The sequence below is a fragment of the Equus quagga genome, chromosome 10, assembly GCF_021613505.1.
Source record: "Equus quagga isolate Etosha38 chromosome 10, UCLA_HA_Equagga_1.0, whole genome shotgun sequence".
NCBI classification, from domain to species: domain Eukaryota; kingdom Metazoa; phylum Chordata; class Mammalia; order Perissodactyla; family Equidae; genus Equus; species Equus quagga.
The window spans coordinates 65,753,789-65,770,740 of record NC_060276.1 but is presented as its reverse complement, the minus strand read 5'-3'; the positions used below and the strand labels follow the sequence as shown (position 1 = coordinate 65,770,740).

Here is a 16,952-nt window from a genome sequence, read left to right as displayed (position 1 = left end):
TCATGGATTGGAAGACAACATTGTTTAAAAAAATCCATACTATCCATAGCTATCTACAGATTCAATGCAATCCCAATCAAAATCCCGATGGCACTTCTTGCACAAATAGAAAAAACATCCTAAAATTCATATGGAAACCCAAGGGTCCCAGAAAAGCCACAACAATCTTGAAAAAGAAAACGGAAAGTTGGAGGCCTCACACTTCCTGATTTCAAAACATATCACAAAGCAACAGCAATCAAAACAGTATGGGACTGGCATAACAACAGACATATAGATCAACAGAACATAATACAGAGCCAGGAAATATAATCCTGCCCACATGGCAAAATGATCTTCAACACGAGTGCCAAGACCACACAATGAGAGTCTCTTAGACAAATGGTAAGGGTAAATTGGATATTCACACGCAAAAGAATGAAGCTAGACTCTTACCTTACACCATACACAAAATTCAAAGTGGATTAAAGATCTATTTATTTATTTATTTATTTATTTTGAGGAAGATTAGCCCTGTGCTAACTGCTGCCAATCCTCCTCTTTTTGCTGAGGAAGACTGGCCCTGAGCTAACATCCGTGCCCTTCTTCCTCTACTTTATGCAGGACGCCTACCACAGCATGGCTTGCCAAGCTGTGTTGTGTCCACACCCAGGATCCGAACCGGTGAACCCTGGGCCACTGAAGCAGAACGTGTGCACTTAACTGCTGTGCCACTGGGCCAGCCCCTGGATTAAAGATCTAAACATAAGTAAAAAACTATAAAACTTCAAAAAGAAAACAGGAAAACATCATGACATTGGATTTGGCAATATTTTCTTGAATAACAATATCAAAAGCACAGGCAACAAAAGCAAAAATACACAAATGGGAGTATATCAAATTTTACAACTTCTGCACATCAAAGGAAACAATCAACAGAGCGAAAATGCAACTTATGGAATGGGAGAAAATACTTGCAAACCATATATCTGATAAGGGGTCAATATCTAAAATATATATACACAACTCATACAACTCAGTAGAAAAAAAATCCAATTTAAAAACGGCCAGAGGAACTGAATAGTCATTTCTCCAGAGAAGACATACAAATAACCAACAGGTACATGAAAAGGTACTCAACATCATTAATCATCAGAGAAATGCAAATCAAAACCACAATGAGGTATCACTTCATATCTGTTAGAATGGTTGTCATCAAAAAGACAGGAGATAACAAGTGTTGACGAGGATGTGAAGAAAAGGGAACCCTTGTGTACTGCTGGTGGGAATGTAAATTGGTGCAGCCACTATGGAAAACAGAATGGAGGCTCCTCAAAAAATTAAAAATAGAACTATCACATGATCCAGCAATTCCACTTCTGGGTATTTATCTGAAGGAAATGAAATCACTATCTTGAAGAGACATCTGCACCACCACATCACTGCAGAATTATTTACAACAGCCATGACATATAAACAACCTAAGTGTCCACTGATGAGTGAGTGTATAAAGAAGTTACAGTATGTATATACAACAGAATATTATTCAGCCATAAAAAAGAAGGAAATCCTGCCATTTGCAACAACATGGAACTTGAGGACACTATGCTAAGTGAAATAACACACATAGAGAAAGACAAATGCTATTTGCTATCACATATATGTAGAATCTAAAAAACCCAACTCATAAAAACAGAACACATTGATGGTTGTCAGAGGCAGGTGGTGCGAAGTGGGGAAAATGGGTAAAGGTGATCAAAAGGTGCAAACTTCCTGTTATAAGATAAATAACTTCTGGGAATGTCATATATGGCAGGGTGACATAGTTAACAATACTGTATTACATATTTCAAAGTTACTAAGAGCAAATCTCAAAAGATCTCATCATAAGAAAAAAAACTGTAACCATGCGAGGTGACAGATGTTAATTAAACTTACTGTGGTAATCATTTCACAATATTTACATATCAAAAATCATTATTGTATACCTTAAACTAACACATTATATGTCAATTATATCTCAATAAAACTTGAAAAATAAAAACAAAAACAAAAGTAGACTCAGGTATATAGCCATGTAAGATCAAGTCAACTAAAAACCAGGCTAAGTTTTGACATGTTTCTGTGTGAGTGTGCATGTGTAGGGTCAGTGGTTTATTTGGGGTGAATCATAATAATCACCAATGTTATGAACTGATAAACTGAGTAGTGGGATAATTTAACTTGAACCATCCTATTTAAATATTATTAATTCAAACTAACATTTTTTGTGAGTATAGGTGGGAAGCTTCCTGAATTAGAAATAATGTTAAACAAATGGTAGGCAATTCAAGTATCACTTGTTTGTATTTAAATTGACCTTACTAAAAAATTTTAAGCAGTTTGCACGTGTCATTTAAGTATTTTTCTCCAGTCTCGTTTGCACTGGTAATTTACTCAGCAAAAGTTTTTTTTATCGTACAAAGGTAATCCTCAGTCCTGCTCTCACCTAGATTTGCCATAAATTCCCAGACAGTGAGACATGGATAAATGTGTTTACTGGGGCAAAAACAGACATTTGTAAAATTTTAGTCCTACTTTCACTCTGGGTTGCCTTTCATTCTTTCATTGACTGATGCGAAGTAGCAAATATTAATTAAAAAAAAACAAATTAATTAAATGCCTCTGCATGTCATCCAGAGCCAAGGAGTTACCCCAAGAACGTATGGGGCTCTTGTCAGTCTAGCAGTGCAGGAGACAGACAGCACAGCATGGTGACACAGGAGCTCCAGGAACGTGGAACTCTCTACGTCAAAGCTTCAGTGGCTTCTCATCTCTCAGGACAAAATCCAAATGCCTTACCATGTCTTTCAATGCCTTGGTTGACCCACCTTCACCCATGTCTCTGGCCTCAGCTCACTGCTTGCTGGGCTCCTGCAGCCACACCAGCTTCTTTCTGTTCCTCAAACCCCCAGACCCATTGCTGCCTCAGGGGCAGTCATCAATTTGTGTTTTTGGACAGAGGCCTTTATGGAGAGATTTAAGTAAGAGAGCCTGGGCCCACACATGTGCTTCAAGCCATTCACTTATCACCCAGCTGTTGTAGTCAGACTGTCTACTAGGATTCAGCATGTGCCAGGCCCTGTGGTCCCTGTCCCCAAGGACCGATTACTCTGCAAAATATAAAAATATAAATAAATAAAGACAAACATAACCTGAAAGTGAAGGAATGGAAAAAGATATTTCATGCAATTGGTAACCGAAGGAGAGCAAGGATGGTTATATTTACATCAGACAAAACAGATTTTAAGTCTAAAACTGTCTCTAGAGACAAAAAATGTCATTATATAATGATAAAAGTGTTAATTCAGCAGGAAGGTATAATAGTATAAATACATACACACCCAACATCAGAGCACCTAAATATACAAAGCAAATATTGACAGACCTAAAGGCAGTATAATAAGGAATAGCACACCAAGACAGAAAATCAATTAAGAAACAGCTGACTCAAACAACACTATAGACCAAATGGACCTAAAAGACATACAGAATTTTCCACACAATGGCAAAAGAATACACATTCTTCTCAAGCTCACACAGAACATTCTCCAGGATAGATTATACGTTAGGTCACAAAACACGTCAACAAATTTAAGAAGCTGGAAATCATTCCAAGTATGTTTTCCAACCACAATGGAACGAAACTAGAAATCATTAATAGCCACAAAACAAGAAAATTTACAAATACTTGGAAACTAAACAACAAAATCTTGACCAACCATTGTGTCAAATGGAAATAAAAAGGGAATTTAAAAGGTATCTCGAGACAAGCAGAAAAACATAACATACCAAAATTTATGGAATGCAGCAAAAGTAGTAATGACAGGGAAGTTTATAGTGATACATATCTACATTAAAAAAGAAGAAAAATCTCTGCAATAGACTGAATTTTTGCATCCCTCCAAAATTCACACATTAAAACCTAATCCACAATGCAAGGGTATTTGGAGGTGGTGCCTTTGAAAAGTGACCAGGTCGTGAAGGTACAGCCTCATTAATGGAATTAGCGCCTTATGAAAGAGACCCCAGAGAGATGTCTCAGCCATTCCACCATGTAAGGATACGATGAAAAGACAGCCATCTACGAACAAGCAAGTGGGCCCTCACCAGACACTGAATCTCCTGGCGCCTTGATCTTGGACTTCCCAGCTTTCAGAAGTGTGAAAAATAAATTTCTGCTGTTTATAAGCCACCAGTGTATGGCATTTTATTAGAGCAGTCTGAACTAAGATAATCTCAAATAAAAAACCAAATTTTTCACCTCAAGGTAGATAAAGAAGAACAAAGAAACCCAAAGATAGTGGAAAGAAGGAAATAATAAAGAGTAGAGCAGAAATAAATCAAACAGAAAATTAAAAAACAATACAAAAAAATCAATGAACCAGGAGTTGATTTTTTAAACAAATAAACAAAATTGACAAGGTTTTTACAAGACTGAGAAAAAAGCAAGATCCAAATAAATAAAATGAGAAATGAAAGAACAGACAATATAACAGACGCCTCAGAAATATAAAGGATCATAAGGGACTACAGTGAACTATACGCCAAGAATCTAGATAACCTAGGAAGAATGGATAAATTCCTAGAAACATACAAAACACCAAAGCTGAGTCAAAAAGAAACAGAAAGACTGAACAGACCAGTGACAAATAAGGAGATTGAATCAGTAGTCAAAAACCTCTCGACAAAGAAAAGCCCAGGACCTGATGGCTACAAGGGTAAATTCTACCAAACATTCAAAGAATTCATATCAATCATTAAACTCTCCCAAAAATTAGATGCAGGAACACTTCCAAACCATTTTATGAGGATAGCATCACCCTGATACCAAAACCAGACAAAGACACTACAAGAAAAGTACAGGCCAATACTCCTGAAGAACATAGATGCAAAAATGCTCAATAAAATCCTAGGAAACCAAATTCAACAGCACATTAAAGGATCATACACCATAACCAAGTGGGATTTATCCCTGGGATACAAGGATGGCTCAGCATACGCATTTCAACCAATGTGATACATCACAATAACAAAATGAAAAAAACATGATCATCTCAGTAGATGCTGAAAAAGTACTTAACAAAGTTCAACACATATTCACAGTTAAAACTTATCAGCAAAATAAGTATAGAAGAAATTTATCTCAACAAAATAAAGGTCATATATGAAAAGCTCACAGCTAACATCATACTCAATGGGAAAAACTATAAGTGCCCCTTTAGGATCTGATACAAGAGAATAATGCCCACTCTGGCCACCTGTTCTCAACATAGTACTGAAAGTTCTAGCCAGAGCTATTAGACAAGAAAAAGAAATAATATTAGTCATCCAAGCCAGAAAAGAAGAAATAAAATTATCTCTGCAGATGACATGATCACATATGTAGAAAACCCTAAAGATTCAACAAAAAGACTGTTAGAACTAATAAACAAATTCAGTAAAGTCACAAGACACAAAATCAATACACAAAAATCAGTTGTGTTTCTATACACAAACAATGATCTGAATAGGAAATTAAGAAAACAATCTCGAGGCTGGTCCCATGGCCAAGTGGTTGGGTTCACACACTCTGCTTCAGCAGCCCAGGGTTTCACCGATGCACATCCTGGTTGCAGACCTAGCACTGTTCATCAAGCCATGCTGAGGTGGCATCCCACATAGCAAAACTAGAAGGACCTGCAACTAGAATAAACAACTATGTACTGAGGGGGGCTTTGGAGAGAAGAACAAGAAGAAAAAAAGATTGGGAACAGATGGTAGCTCAGGTGCCAAAAAAAAAAAAAAGAAATTGGAACCTTCGGACATTGCTGGTAAAAACACAAAATGGTTCAGCTGCTGTGGAAAATAGTTTTGCAGTTCCTCAAAAAGTTAAACACAAAATTACCACATGACCACTTAATTCCATTCCTAGGTATATAATCAAAAGAACTGAAAAGAGGAGCACCTACATATATAGAACAAATACTAACAGAATTGAAAACAGAAATAGCAATACTGACAGAGAATCAATAAGGAATCAGCAGTTTTGAACACTATAGACCAAATGGACCTAATGGACATATACAGAATATTCCATCCAACAGCATTCTTCTCAAGTGCACACAGAACATTTTCTAGGATAGTTCATATGTTAGACCACAAAACTATTCTTCGTAAATTTAAGAAGATTGAAATCATACCAAGTATCTTTTCTAACCACAATGGTATGAAACTAAAAATCAATAACAGACGGAAAGCAGGAAAATTTCCAAATACATGGAAAGAAAACAAGACATTCCTGAACAACCAATGGATCAAAAAAAATCAAAAGGGAAATTAAAACATCTCTTGAGACAAACAAAACTGGAAACACACATACTAAAACTTATGGGCTGCAGCAAAAGTAGTTCTAAGAGTGACGTTTATAGCAATACATGCATACATCGAGAAAAAAGAAAGATCTGAAATAAACTTTACACCTCAGGGAACTAAAACAAACTAAGCCCAAAGTTAGCAGAAGGAAGGAAATAATACAGATTAGAGCAGAAATAAATGAAACAGAGAACAGGAAGACAATAGAAAAGATTAACAAAACTAAGAGTTGGTTCTCTGAAAAGATAAAGAAAATTGACAAACTTTTAGCTAGACTAACCAAGAAAAAGAGATAGGACTCAAATAAATAAAATCAGAAATGAAAGAGGAGACATTACAACTGATACCACAGAAGTATAAGGCATCATAAGAGATACTACGAACAACTATACAGTAACAAATTGTGGACAACCTAGAGTAAATGGATAAATTCCTAGAAACATACAACCTACTAAGACTGATCAGGAACAGAAAATACAACATGATGACTATAGTTAACAATACTGTATTGTCTATTTGAAAGTTGCTAATAGTGTAGATCTTAAAAGTTCTCATCACAAGAAAAAAAACTAACTGTGAAGTGATGGATGTTAACTAAACTTATTGTGGTAATCATCTCACAATATATACATATATCAAATAATTATGTTGTACACCTTAAACCTAAACAATGTTATATGTCAAGAATATCTCAATAAAACTGGGGAAAAAAAGCGAAAAAAAATTGAAAACAGGTACTCAAACAAGTACATGTACATGCTTATTTATAACAGCACTATTAATAATAGCCAATAGGTAGAAATAGCCCAAATGTCCTCAACCGATGAATGGATTAAAAACATGCAGTATACAAATACACACACAAAGAAATATTATCCAGCCATAAAACGGGATGAAGTATTGATACATGCTACAATGTGGATGAACCTCTGAAAGATTATGCTAAGTGAAAGAAGCCAGACACAAAAGGTCACATATTGTATGATCCCATTCATATGAAGTATCTAGAACAGATAAATCCATAGACATAGGATGCAGACTGATGGTTGCTGGGATGCTGGTGGGAGGGAGGAATGAGAAAGAGGTTTTAATGGGTAAGGGCTTTTACTTTGGAGTGATGGAAATAAATGCTTTGGAATTAGACAGAGGTGGTAGTTGCACTACACTCTGAATATACTACATGTCACTGAATCGTTCACTTAAAAATGGTTAATTTTATATTATGTAAATGTCAACTAGTATTTTGCAAAAAGTAATCTATGACGGAATTATATCAAGGGTATTTAATCAGAAGTAACAAATGAAGAGTTAGACACATTTCTGAAGATAAAGCGTTTATCAAATAAAATAATAATCACAATTTTTTTCCAAGAAGACTATTTTAAAAGGTAATGCTCTCATCGCCCTTTAGATTAAATGGTCTCACAGGTCTTATGTGAAATTGGTTGTTAACATTTCTAATGGAAAGTTTATTAAATTGTGTTAGGCCAGTTTTATCTGTGGATATTCACAGTCCCCAGAATGTAAGAACTGATCATGTTTTAAAACTGTATAGTCTTGCAGCATCCAGATCTTGGTTTCTAAATACTGTTTTCCAATAAAAGGTACAAGGTTCCTTGTAGAAAGGGCTGATTTCAGGGCCAGGGCAGAGAAAAATCTAAGATGAACCTGGAACATTGTGGGGTGCCAGAAAGTAAGGAAGTGCTTGAAAAAGGATGGGGCCATGTCCAAAGGACAGCGGAGCCAATCTAAAGGAGCTTCCAATGGCCCAGAGCTAGGACAACTAGAGCAACAACAAAAAAAATGAGAGTATTGGATTATAACTCATAGAATATAGTTTATTAAAATCTATGAGTTCATCCTGATATAAATAAGTAAACAATTAAATGAGGGAAAGGGGACAGCTCTTCCTTACAGAAGAATTCCAATTAATAAACGTAGAAGGAATGAGGAAAACAGAAAAACATAATTAGGCAAACACCAAAGTAATAATTATTGTAGACAAGATCCACTGATCCATGCTAATATTAGCTGGTGAAAGTTCAGGGAGAAACATGGTATTTGCCTACTCTCAAAGAATCTTCCTCAAGGTGTTTTTTAATTACAAAGGAGAAAATAGTACTTTTCATTGGAGAAACCCGATAGACACCACCTTAACCAAGCAATGGAGGTTAACATCACCAGTAACAAGACATATCAACACCATGTACCCCCGGATATGATACACTGAGAAGGACACAACATAATGCCTTACTGCTTAAGACACTATAATATGGGTTCTACCCCCAAATCACCACTGAAACTGTTTTTATCAGGAATACTAATTGAGCTATTAATTGCTAAATAATATTTTGCATATTCATCTTACGTACCCTCTCCATTGCATAAAACTATTGACCATTCCTTCCTTTCCGAAACTCTTTCCTCCCTTGGCTTATAGAATACCAATCTACCTCCATTCCTTTAACCTCCCTGGCCACTGTGTACTCTCCTTCTTGGATTACTCTTTCATTTAAATATTGGAGATCGCAGGAGTCTCTTCCTTAGCCCTCTATTTTTTTCTCATTCTATATAGTCTCTAGAAGTTATCCAAGGCGACTATAAAGAAAAAATTACCTCCAGGAAGATTCTTAAACTACCTCAAACCCAGATCTCTTTCTTGAGTGAGTACCTACATATATACAACTTTTTGTTAAACATTTTCATCATGATATCTCACAGCTAGCTTAAACTCCATATTTCCCAAGCTGAACTCACCATTTTCTCCATCTTCTCCAACCCCTCAAATTGGCTCCTCCCCATCTTAGTTAATAGCATCACTAACCACCCAGCTGCTTAAGCCAGACACCTGTGAATTATTCTCTACTCTTTATTTCTTCTTTACCCTCTGTATCAAACCACTCACTAACTCCTGTCAACTTTACCTCCTAAATATCTCTGTCACAGCCTTATTTGAGGTCATCAACCCTTCCTTCCAATATTACCATTAAACTCTCTAATATTCCATCCAAACCAAAAGTCTCTCAACCTCCAATCCTGTCCACTTCCAATCCAGCCTCCAAACTATAGCTTTTCCAAAGAAGACATGTTATTTAATATCTTTTGCCCTAAAATACCCTTTCCTCATTCATCCACCAGGCCAACATCTACCTACAAGTCCTTCAATACTCATCTATAAATTCTTTGTTTGGAAAGTCTTCCCTGACCTCTCTAGACTGAGGGTGGTTCTCCACCTCTGGGCTCCCATAAAATCCTGCATATATCTCTATGAAAGCATGTACCACACCTTATTTGAATAGTTGGTTACCTGTGTTCTCCTATAAATCGTGAATTCCTGGAGGGAAAAGGCTATTCCTTGTTCATGGTTGTAGCCCCAGTGTCTAGTACCATGTCTGCCAAACAGGTACACAATAAATGTTTGTTAAAAGACTGGCTGAAGATGGTGGTGGCAAGTTCTTTTTGTAAATGTAGAGCTGTGTTCGGAGGTGGTAAACTCTAGAAACATGAGTATAGTATGATTTTGCTACTTTTGTACATATGACGATATTCTAAACTAATAGTATATAATAATTCATTTAAAAGATAGTTTTACAATAGGTTTATTTAAATATATTTACTCTGGATATTCATCAAAGCAATAGATTATAGCTGCACAAAGGGTCCTAAATAAGAAGTAATATTCATCAGTTTGAGTTGTGAAAAGTAGAGCTAGCATGCTGAAGGGGAAAGAGATGAGTGAAAAGACCTGGGTTGTAGTGTCAGTTCTGTACAACGTAACTGGACTGCTTGAGAAGCATTCAAAACAGAAACAACGATGGTAGCCTAACCACAAGAGCTATATAACAGTCCCCACAAAATCCATTACCAAAGATGGTCTTTTATTATAGAGCCATAAGCCAAAATTGCAATGGCAAAGTTTAAAGCACCTTACCATTCACAAACTACTTTCACAAAAATCATTTCACTTGATCCTCCCCAGAACTGTGGGAGAAAGGTCTTGTTAAAATGCCCATTTTACAGAGTAAAAACACTGAGATGAGATAAAGTAGATAAGACAAAGTAATACTCTCCTGCTTCAAAACCTTTCAAAGTCTTTTCATGATACAAGAATGCTTGGTGATAAATCCTGACAATTCTTCATCATGACAGGTAGTGTAGGCCCTTATCAATTCTACATTACTTCAATATCCTCCTAACTGATATCTCTATCTCCAATCCCGGCCTATCTCCAATCTATCCTTTAAACTGTAGCCAGAATCATACTCCTAAAATAAATTTGATAGTATTATCTCCTACTTAAAACTAGATTCTAGACCAGCCATGTCCAGTAGAACTTTCTGTGACGATGAAAATGTTCTATATCTGTAAGGTCAAACACAACAGCCACTTGGCTACACGTGGCTATTGAGTACTTGGAACATGTCTAGTGTGACTAAGCTACTAAGTTCTTAATTTCAGTTAATTTTACTTAATTTTAATTGAAGTTTAAAAAAACCACATGTGGCTAATGTCTACTGTATCGGACATTGTAGCTCTAAGCAACAGGGACCCTTTATTTGTCTCTGATTCTCGTGAAAACCAATGAATAAATAAATAGGAACAGGAAAAGTGAAATGTTAAAGCATTTTGTAAACTATAAACACTATAAAATTATTTTAAGTATAGATTATACCCAAGTATTTATAGTTGCCTTTTTCTTTCTTTCTTCTATTCTTTTTTGCTTTTCTTTATTTTCTAATCTCTCAGTAGTTGGTATGTACTGTTTTGGTAATTTTTTTTTAAATATAGGAACTTGATTTTGAAAAAAGAAACATGAGAATAGCTCTTTATTAGGTAGCATCAAATATGTAGAACACCTATGTTATACAGAAATTGAAAAAACCACTGAAATGAAGAGGAAATACTGGGACTCAATCTTCAAAGAATCCCCCAATTCTCTTGTAAAGTGATAACCAAAAATTGGCTAATTCTAAAAGCTGAAGATTACTTCCTGGAAAGCTTGTTAAACATGTTAAAGATCTTTTTACATTACACAAAATAATCATTAAGTCATATACAAGTATGTCAAAATGCATTAATTGTAGACAAAACAAACTAGAGTTCAATACATGAACACATTCATGCAACCTATTCAAAAAGGTCAGATCACCAATTGAAAAGCTTAAATATGACTGTTCTCATTATAAAAACAATTATATCAAACAATGCCAAAGTATCTATAATAACAAGTGAAAGTTCCTTTTTACTGTCCTCTAGCCTCCCAACCCACCCCCTCTCGAGAGATATGTTTGGAGTATATTCCCTCAGTTTTCTATGTATTTGCATACACACACACACACAGAGTTATGGACTAAACTGTGTCTCCCTCAAATTCATGTTGAAGTCCTAACGCCCAGTACCTCAAATGCGTCTGTATGTGGAGATAGGGCCCTTAAAGAGGTAATCAAGGTTAAATGAGGTCATTAGGATGGGCTCTAACCTAATATGACTGGTGTACATACAAGAAGAGATTAGGACACTGACATGCACAGAGAATGACCTTGTGAGGACAGAGGAAAAACGAGCCATCTGCAAGCCAAGGAGGGATGTCTCAGAAGAAATCAACCCTGCTGACACCTTAATCTCAGACTTCTAGCTTCCAGAACTGTGAGAAAATAAATTTCTTTTTAAGCTACGGAGTCTGTGGTACTTTGTTATGGCAGCCCTAGCAAACTAATACATACACACACACGTACACACACACACGTTAAGGCACCATAATTAAGAGTAGTTGAAGAAAGAGTTCATACCTGGCCAAATATTCATGCACTTAAAAATACAAATATATTACAAGTCATAATACAAATTACTTGAGATCAATGAAAATAATTAAATAAGTAAATCAAAATAGAAGCCTCAACTTCTCTTTTCCAGTTTGCTTTGAAAAGCATGATAAGTAAATAGTTTAAAAGCCTACTTTCCTAAAACATCAGTTTCTGAGAAACTACACTCTTAGGATACAGTTTCTCCACTCTAATGTCCCCTTCCCCTCTGGATGCAGTAAAGAAAACTTAACTGGAGAACTAACGAACAAAGCCAAAATACAGCCTGCAGTTAAAATTTCTACAAAGAGTACAATTTTATACATCTTAGTCCTCAAAGAATTACATCTTGTAAGTCATTTTTTTCTTAGCAAAAGATACTAATAAAATAACTTGAAAATTTTAGGATTAAAAAGCATGTGTACTTTAGTTATGGAACTAAAAACTGACATTCAGTGATGCTACCTGACCACAGTACCACCTAATGACAGAAATGCAATGAACAAACTTAAGAAGTTATCCGCAAGCTAAATAACTCCACAATTAGATTATGATTTTGCTGAAATACACATTTTATGAAGAAAATGAACCTTTGATTCCAAATGTACAGCACCAAAGCAAATAGTATTTATTCTTATGTTGGACTTTGTTTTAATTTGGTTATAGGGCTTAATCATCCATTTCACAAATATTTTCTAAGTGCTTACTACATGTAAGATACCATGCCTGGCTCTGTGGAAGATAAAAAAGACGATTGGAATGTATCTGCCTTTTAGGTGAATAAAATCTTATCTCCTCTACAAGACACACATGGTAACTACTTGTAGAAAAACGTGTTACAGGAGTTCAGAGGAGAAAGAATTCAGTGTCTTATAAGTTTATAAGAAATGGTTCTATGGAATAAGCTGGACCTTGAGCTAATATTTGAAAAACAGGGAGGAGTCAAAGAGAGGGCATTTCAGACAGAGGGTATGGCATAAATGAAGGAACAAAAACAAAACAGCACAAGGTCCAAGGAGCAGCAATCCAGGTGGTTTGAGGGGGAGAGTATTTACAGAGAAATAGTTAACAATATGGCTAGCAAGCAGGTTAGGTGGAAATCCTTTAGGGCCAAGATATTGAGACGACTGAAGTCCACAAGCAGGGAAGTGACACTTATCAGAGTTGTGCTTTAGGAAGAATAATCTGGATGTATTGTGTGGGATGAATTGGAAGGGTAAATGCCTGGAGGCAGTGAGAAATGTCAACAAATATTTATTGTGTGCTTAGTGTCTACCAGAGTCTTATTTACCCTCACATACATACCTGATACACAAAAGGCAATAAATGAATGAATAGCCTTAAAAACTGTCATTTATCTATACTAGGACTTAGTTTCCTCATCTGCAAAATAAGAAAGGCTGGATATGATTTTCTTAAAATCAGCACTGTTCAGTAGAACTCTCTGCAGTGATAGAAATGTTCCATATCTGCATGGTTTTTCAGCCCTTGAAATGCAGCTAATTCAAATGAGGAATTAAATTTTTTATTTAAATTTTAATTTTATTAGCCACATGAAGCTAGTGACTACCAGATCACACAGCATAGATCTAGGGCATAATCCTGTGTGAAAAACACATTTTATAATGCATCCCAGTAATGCCATACATGTGGGAGTGTGTACATATATGTGTGTGGCTGTGTGTGTGTGTGTGTGTGTGTGTATATAAAAAAACAAAAGTACATAAAATAATACCTCCCTTAATATGTATAAAGCACTGATGTTTTCTTTCGTATTCTACTGAATTTCATCTAAAAAAAGCACTGATCCAATCCACTAATATGATTTCATATGACTGCACTAAGGTTCCTTTCAGCTCTAAAATATTATGCTATATACTAATGATTGTCCTAAAAGTATGCATTCAACACTTATTTTGTGATCTTAATCACAAGTCACTAATTTGAAGGTGTCTCAGATTATATCAGGTTCTACTTTAAAAGCCTTATAATCATTCTTTCGTCTCCCTGTTAAATCCACATTTTTTTGTTTGTTTGTTTAAAGATTTTATTTTTTCCTTTTTCTCCCCAAAGCCCCCCGATACATAGTTGTATATTCTTCGCTGTGGGTCCTTCTAGTTGTGGCATGTGGGACGCTGCCTCAGCATGGTTTGATGAGCAGTGCCATGTCCGCGCCCAGGATTCGAACCAACGAAACACTGGGCCGCCTGCAGCAGAGCGCGTGAACTTAACCACTCGACCACGGGGCCAGCCCCTAAATCCACATTTTTAAAAAAGATGGCAAGAGTTCTACTTTGAAGAAGTAGAAAACAAAGGTAACATCTTTCCCTTGTTTTTCAGACTTCAGAAATGGTAACCAAAGGAAATGGGAGGATGCAGAGAAGAGAGTGGAGGAAGGAAGGAAGTTGTGGGGATGAGGTTCGTGAAAAGAAAGCTAATTTTTTATTGTCACCACCTCCTCTGAAAGTCCTAATAACTTCTCCTACCACCTCATTCTCCCAGCTTGATAAAGTCCTAAAAATTTATCTTAACTTCATCTGGCTTATTACAGGACCACAGAACAAGAATAGTTCCCAAGAGATCACGTTACAAATGTCGACTACGAAGTGCTTTAAAAACCTTAATAAAATGACCTGGATTTACTTCTCTAGCCTCATCTGCCACTTCCTACCTTGAACTCCTTGCTAGTCTAAACTATATGCAGTTCTACAAAAGGTCCATGCTCTCTCTTACCTGTGGGCCTTTGCACATGCTAGTCATTCTTTAACTAGCTAATTTCTAATTTTTCAGGCCTTGGCTTAGATATCAGTTACTCAAGGAAACTTCCCCACCTCAAGATTAGACTTGATGCCCCTCATGTGTACTCTTCCAGTACTTTATACCTTCCCCATCATTGCACTACTGTATTATAACTGCCTGTTTAGTTATCTATTTCCCCTACTAGATTTTAAACTCTTTAAGGACAGGGCCTATATTTTGTTCTGTTCACTGCTGTAAAGGTGTTCAATAATTACTGAAGGAACAAATGTATATAATTCTTCCTGCATCCCACATTTCTAGTGTCATTTCCTAGTCTCCCTTCTTGGAATGTTCTCTCTAGTTCTATCACCAGCACAAGATCCTCTCTATAGTCTGGTCCTTAATTATCACCATTTCTTTCGGATGCCTACAGCCCTTACTGTTCATCTAATATTTAACCTACTACCTTGCTTTTTAGTTACTCTTGTAATGCACAGTTCCAATCTCCTTAACTAAATCGACTGATCTTGAAGGCATTACTGTATATTTCTCTTGGTAACCTATTATCCAGCATAGTGCTATGTACCTACTACACATTAAATATCTGTTGACAGAGAATCAAAATTTAAGAGGTTGTTTCTCATACAAAGCTGACAATACTTTAGTGAGTGATGAACAAGTGGTGGCAATTAAACTTTTTCTCACTATATAGGAAATAAAAAGATATACTGAAGTACAGCAAGCATCAATAATTTAAAAAAAACTGTTCCTGAGAGAGAGGTAATAATGGATGCAAATATTAAGGAGCACTATAACCATAGTTACATTCATTAGTTAAAGATAAGTAGCCTTATGGCGTCCAAAGTGACCTGTGTACACAGAAGAACACTATATTCAGATCAAAGGACAAACGTGTTTACATATGAATTTAGGGCGGTCTATGTTTTGGAGAGAAAGATAATTATGGTTCTGGCCTATCAAGGAGCACTGTCTGTCAGCAAGGGAGTTAACTGGTGCCAACTCAATTTGCCACTTGTTCATAGGTAGCTTGCTGTCATCCTAACAAATTGCTACTTCCGACTGAGTAAAATCTGAACCACAGGCAAACTGGTCCCAAATTCCATTACTAACTTTGGAAAGTAGCCCAGTTTTCCTTGCATTTAGAAAAGTAAGCAGTTTGGGAATGGTGTCTACCTCATCTCCTAAACTCAGGAAAAAACTGTAAATCCTGCGAGTCACCAGCGCTCCAGGTGCACTCTGCCCGGAACCTCCCGTCCTGTTTCCATTTACTGTACCCCAAAGGTTTTTTTCACCCCGTCCTCAAATTACTAACCCTAACCTCCTTCACTTACTGTTGCTCCGAGTTAGCCCTGACAGCCTTTCTTCTTGGCGCCGTCTCTGACCCGAGGACAACCTTTTCCCTATAGGTCCACTCGTCCTTCACCCTACTACTCTTCCATGCGAACGGCATCTCACCTGGGAGGTTCGAGCGGTTCCCGAGGCGCCGAGCTGACGAGACCTCCATTGTGGACCTGGACCGCGGACAGTGACTAGAGGCCGAATCAGAATCGCGGCGCGCCGGCGCTTTTCGAAAGCAGCCGCCGCGGCGACCCACCGCCAAGAATGTATCGCGAGCAGCGCCATCTTGAGCGAGGAAAGAGGAACCGAGAGCAGAGGATTGTGGGACGCTGGCGGACCTTAATCCTCTCTCCCCTCCCCCTCGTTTTCCCAGGGCCCCGGACCGGAAATAGCTTGTCTCTAAAGAGTCAGATGCCTTGGCGCGACCGCTTTTCTTCTTTGTGGGCCGGCGTTTGCGTGTTTTTCTTTTTACACAACCGGGAATATCGGAGTAACATTGTCTTTCTCTGTTTCCCTAGACTTGCCAGGTAATATATGGGATGGTCAGTTAAATTTGAATTTCAGATAAACAAGGAATCACTTTTTAGTATAGGTATTTCCTAAATATTGCATTTGCTAAATCTGGCAACCTTGTTTGGTCCGACATCCCACTATTCTCTTACCACCTCGAACTCAGTACCA

The 16,952-nt window shown here is 36.9% G+C and overlaps 1 protein-coding gene and 1 long non-coding RNA gene across 3 annotated transcripts in view; one reads left to right on the top strand and one right to left on the bottom strand.

Annotated features, from left to right (window-relative positions):
• Positions 1-16,941, bottom strand: part of ABCB7 (ATP binding cassette subfamily B member 7) — a 114,649-nt gene extending 97,708 nt beyond the window's left edge. Inside the window, exons 1-2 of the mRNA XM_046673774.1 lie at positions 16,934-16,941; positions 16,389-16,556 (exon numbers count right to left, since the gene is read on the bottom strand). Coding sequence (XP_046529730.1) covers positions 16,389-16,556 — 168 coding nt within the window. The 5' untranslated portion in view covers positions 16,934-16,941. The remainder of the gene's footprint in view (positions 1-16,388; positions 16,557-16,933) is intronic.
• LOC124245945 (uncharacterized) overlaps positions 16,687-16,952 on the top strand; it is a 60,025-nt gene continuing 59,759 nt past the window's right edge. For both annotated transcript variants that reach the window (XR_006890361.1, XR_006890362.1), the window contains exon 1: positions 16,687-16,798. This is a non-coding gene — a long non-coding RNA (uncharacterized LOC124245945). The remainder of the gene's footprint in view (positions 16,799-16,952) is intronic.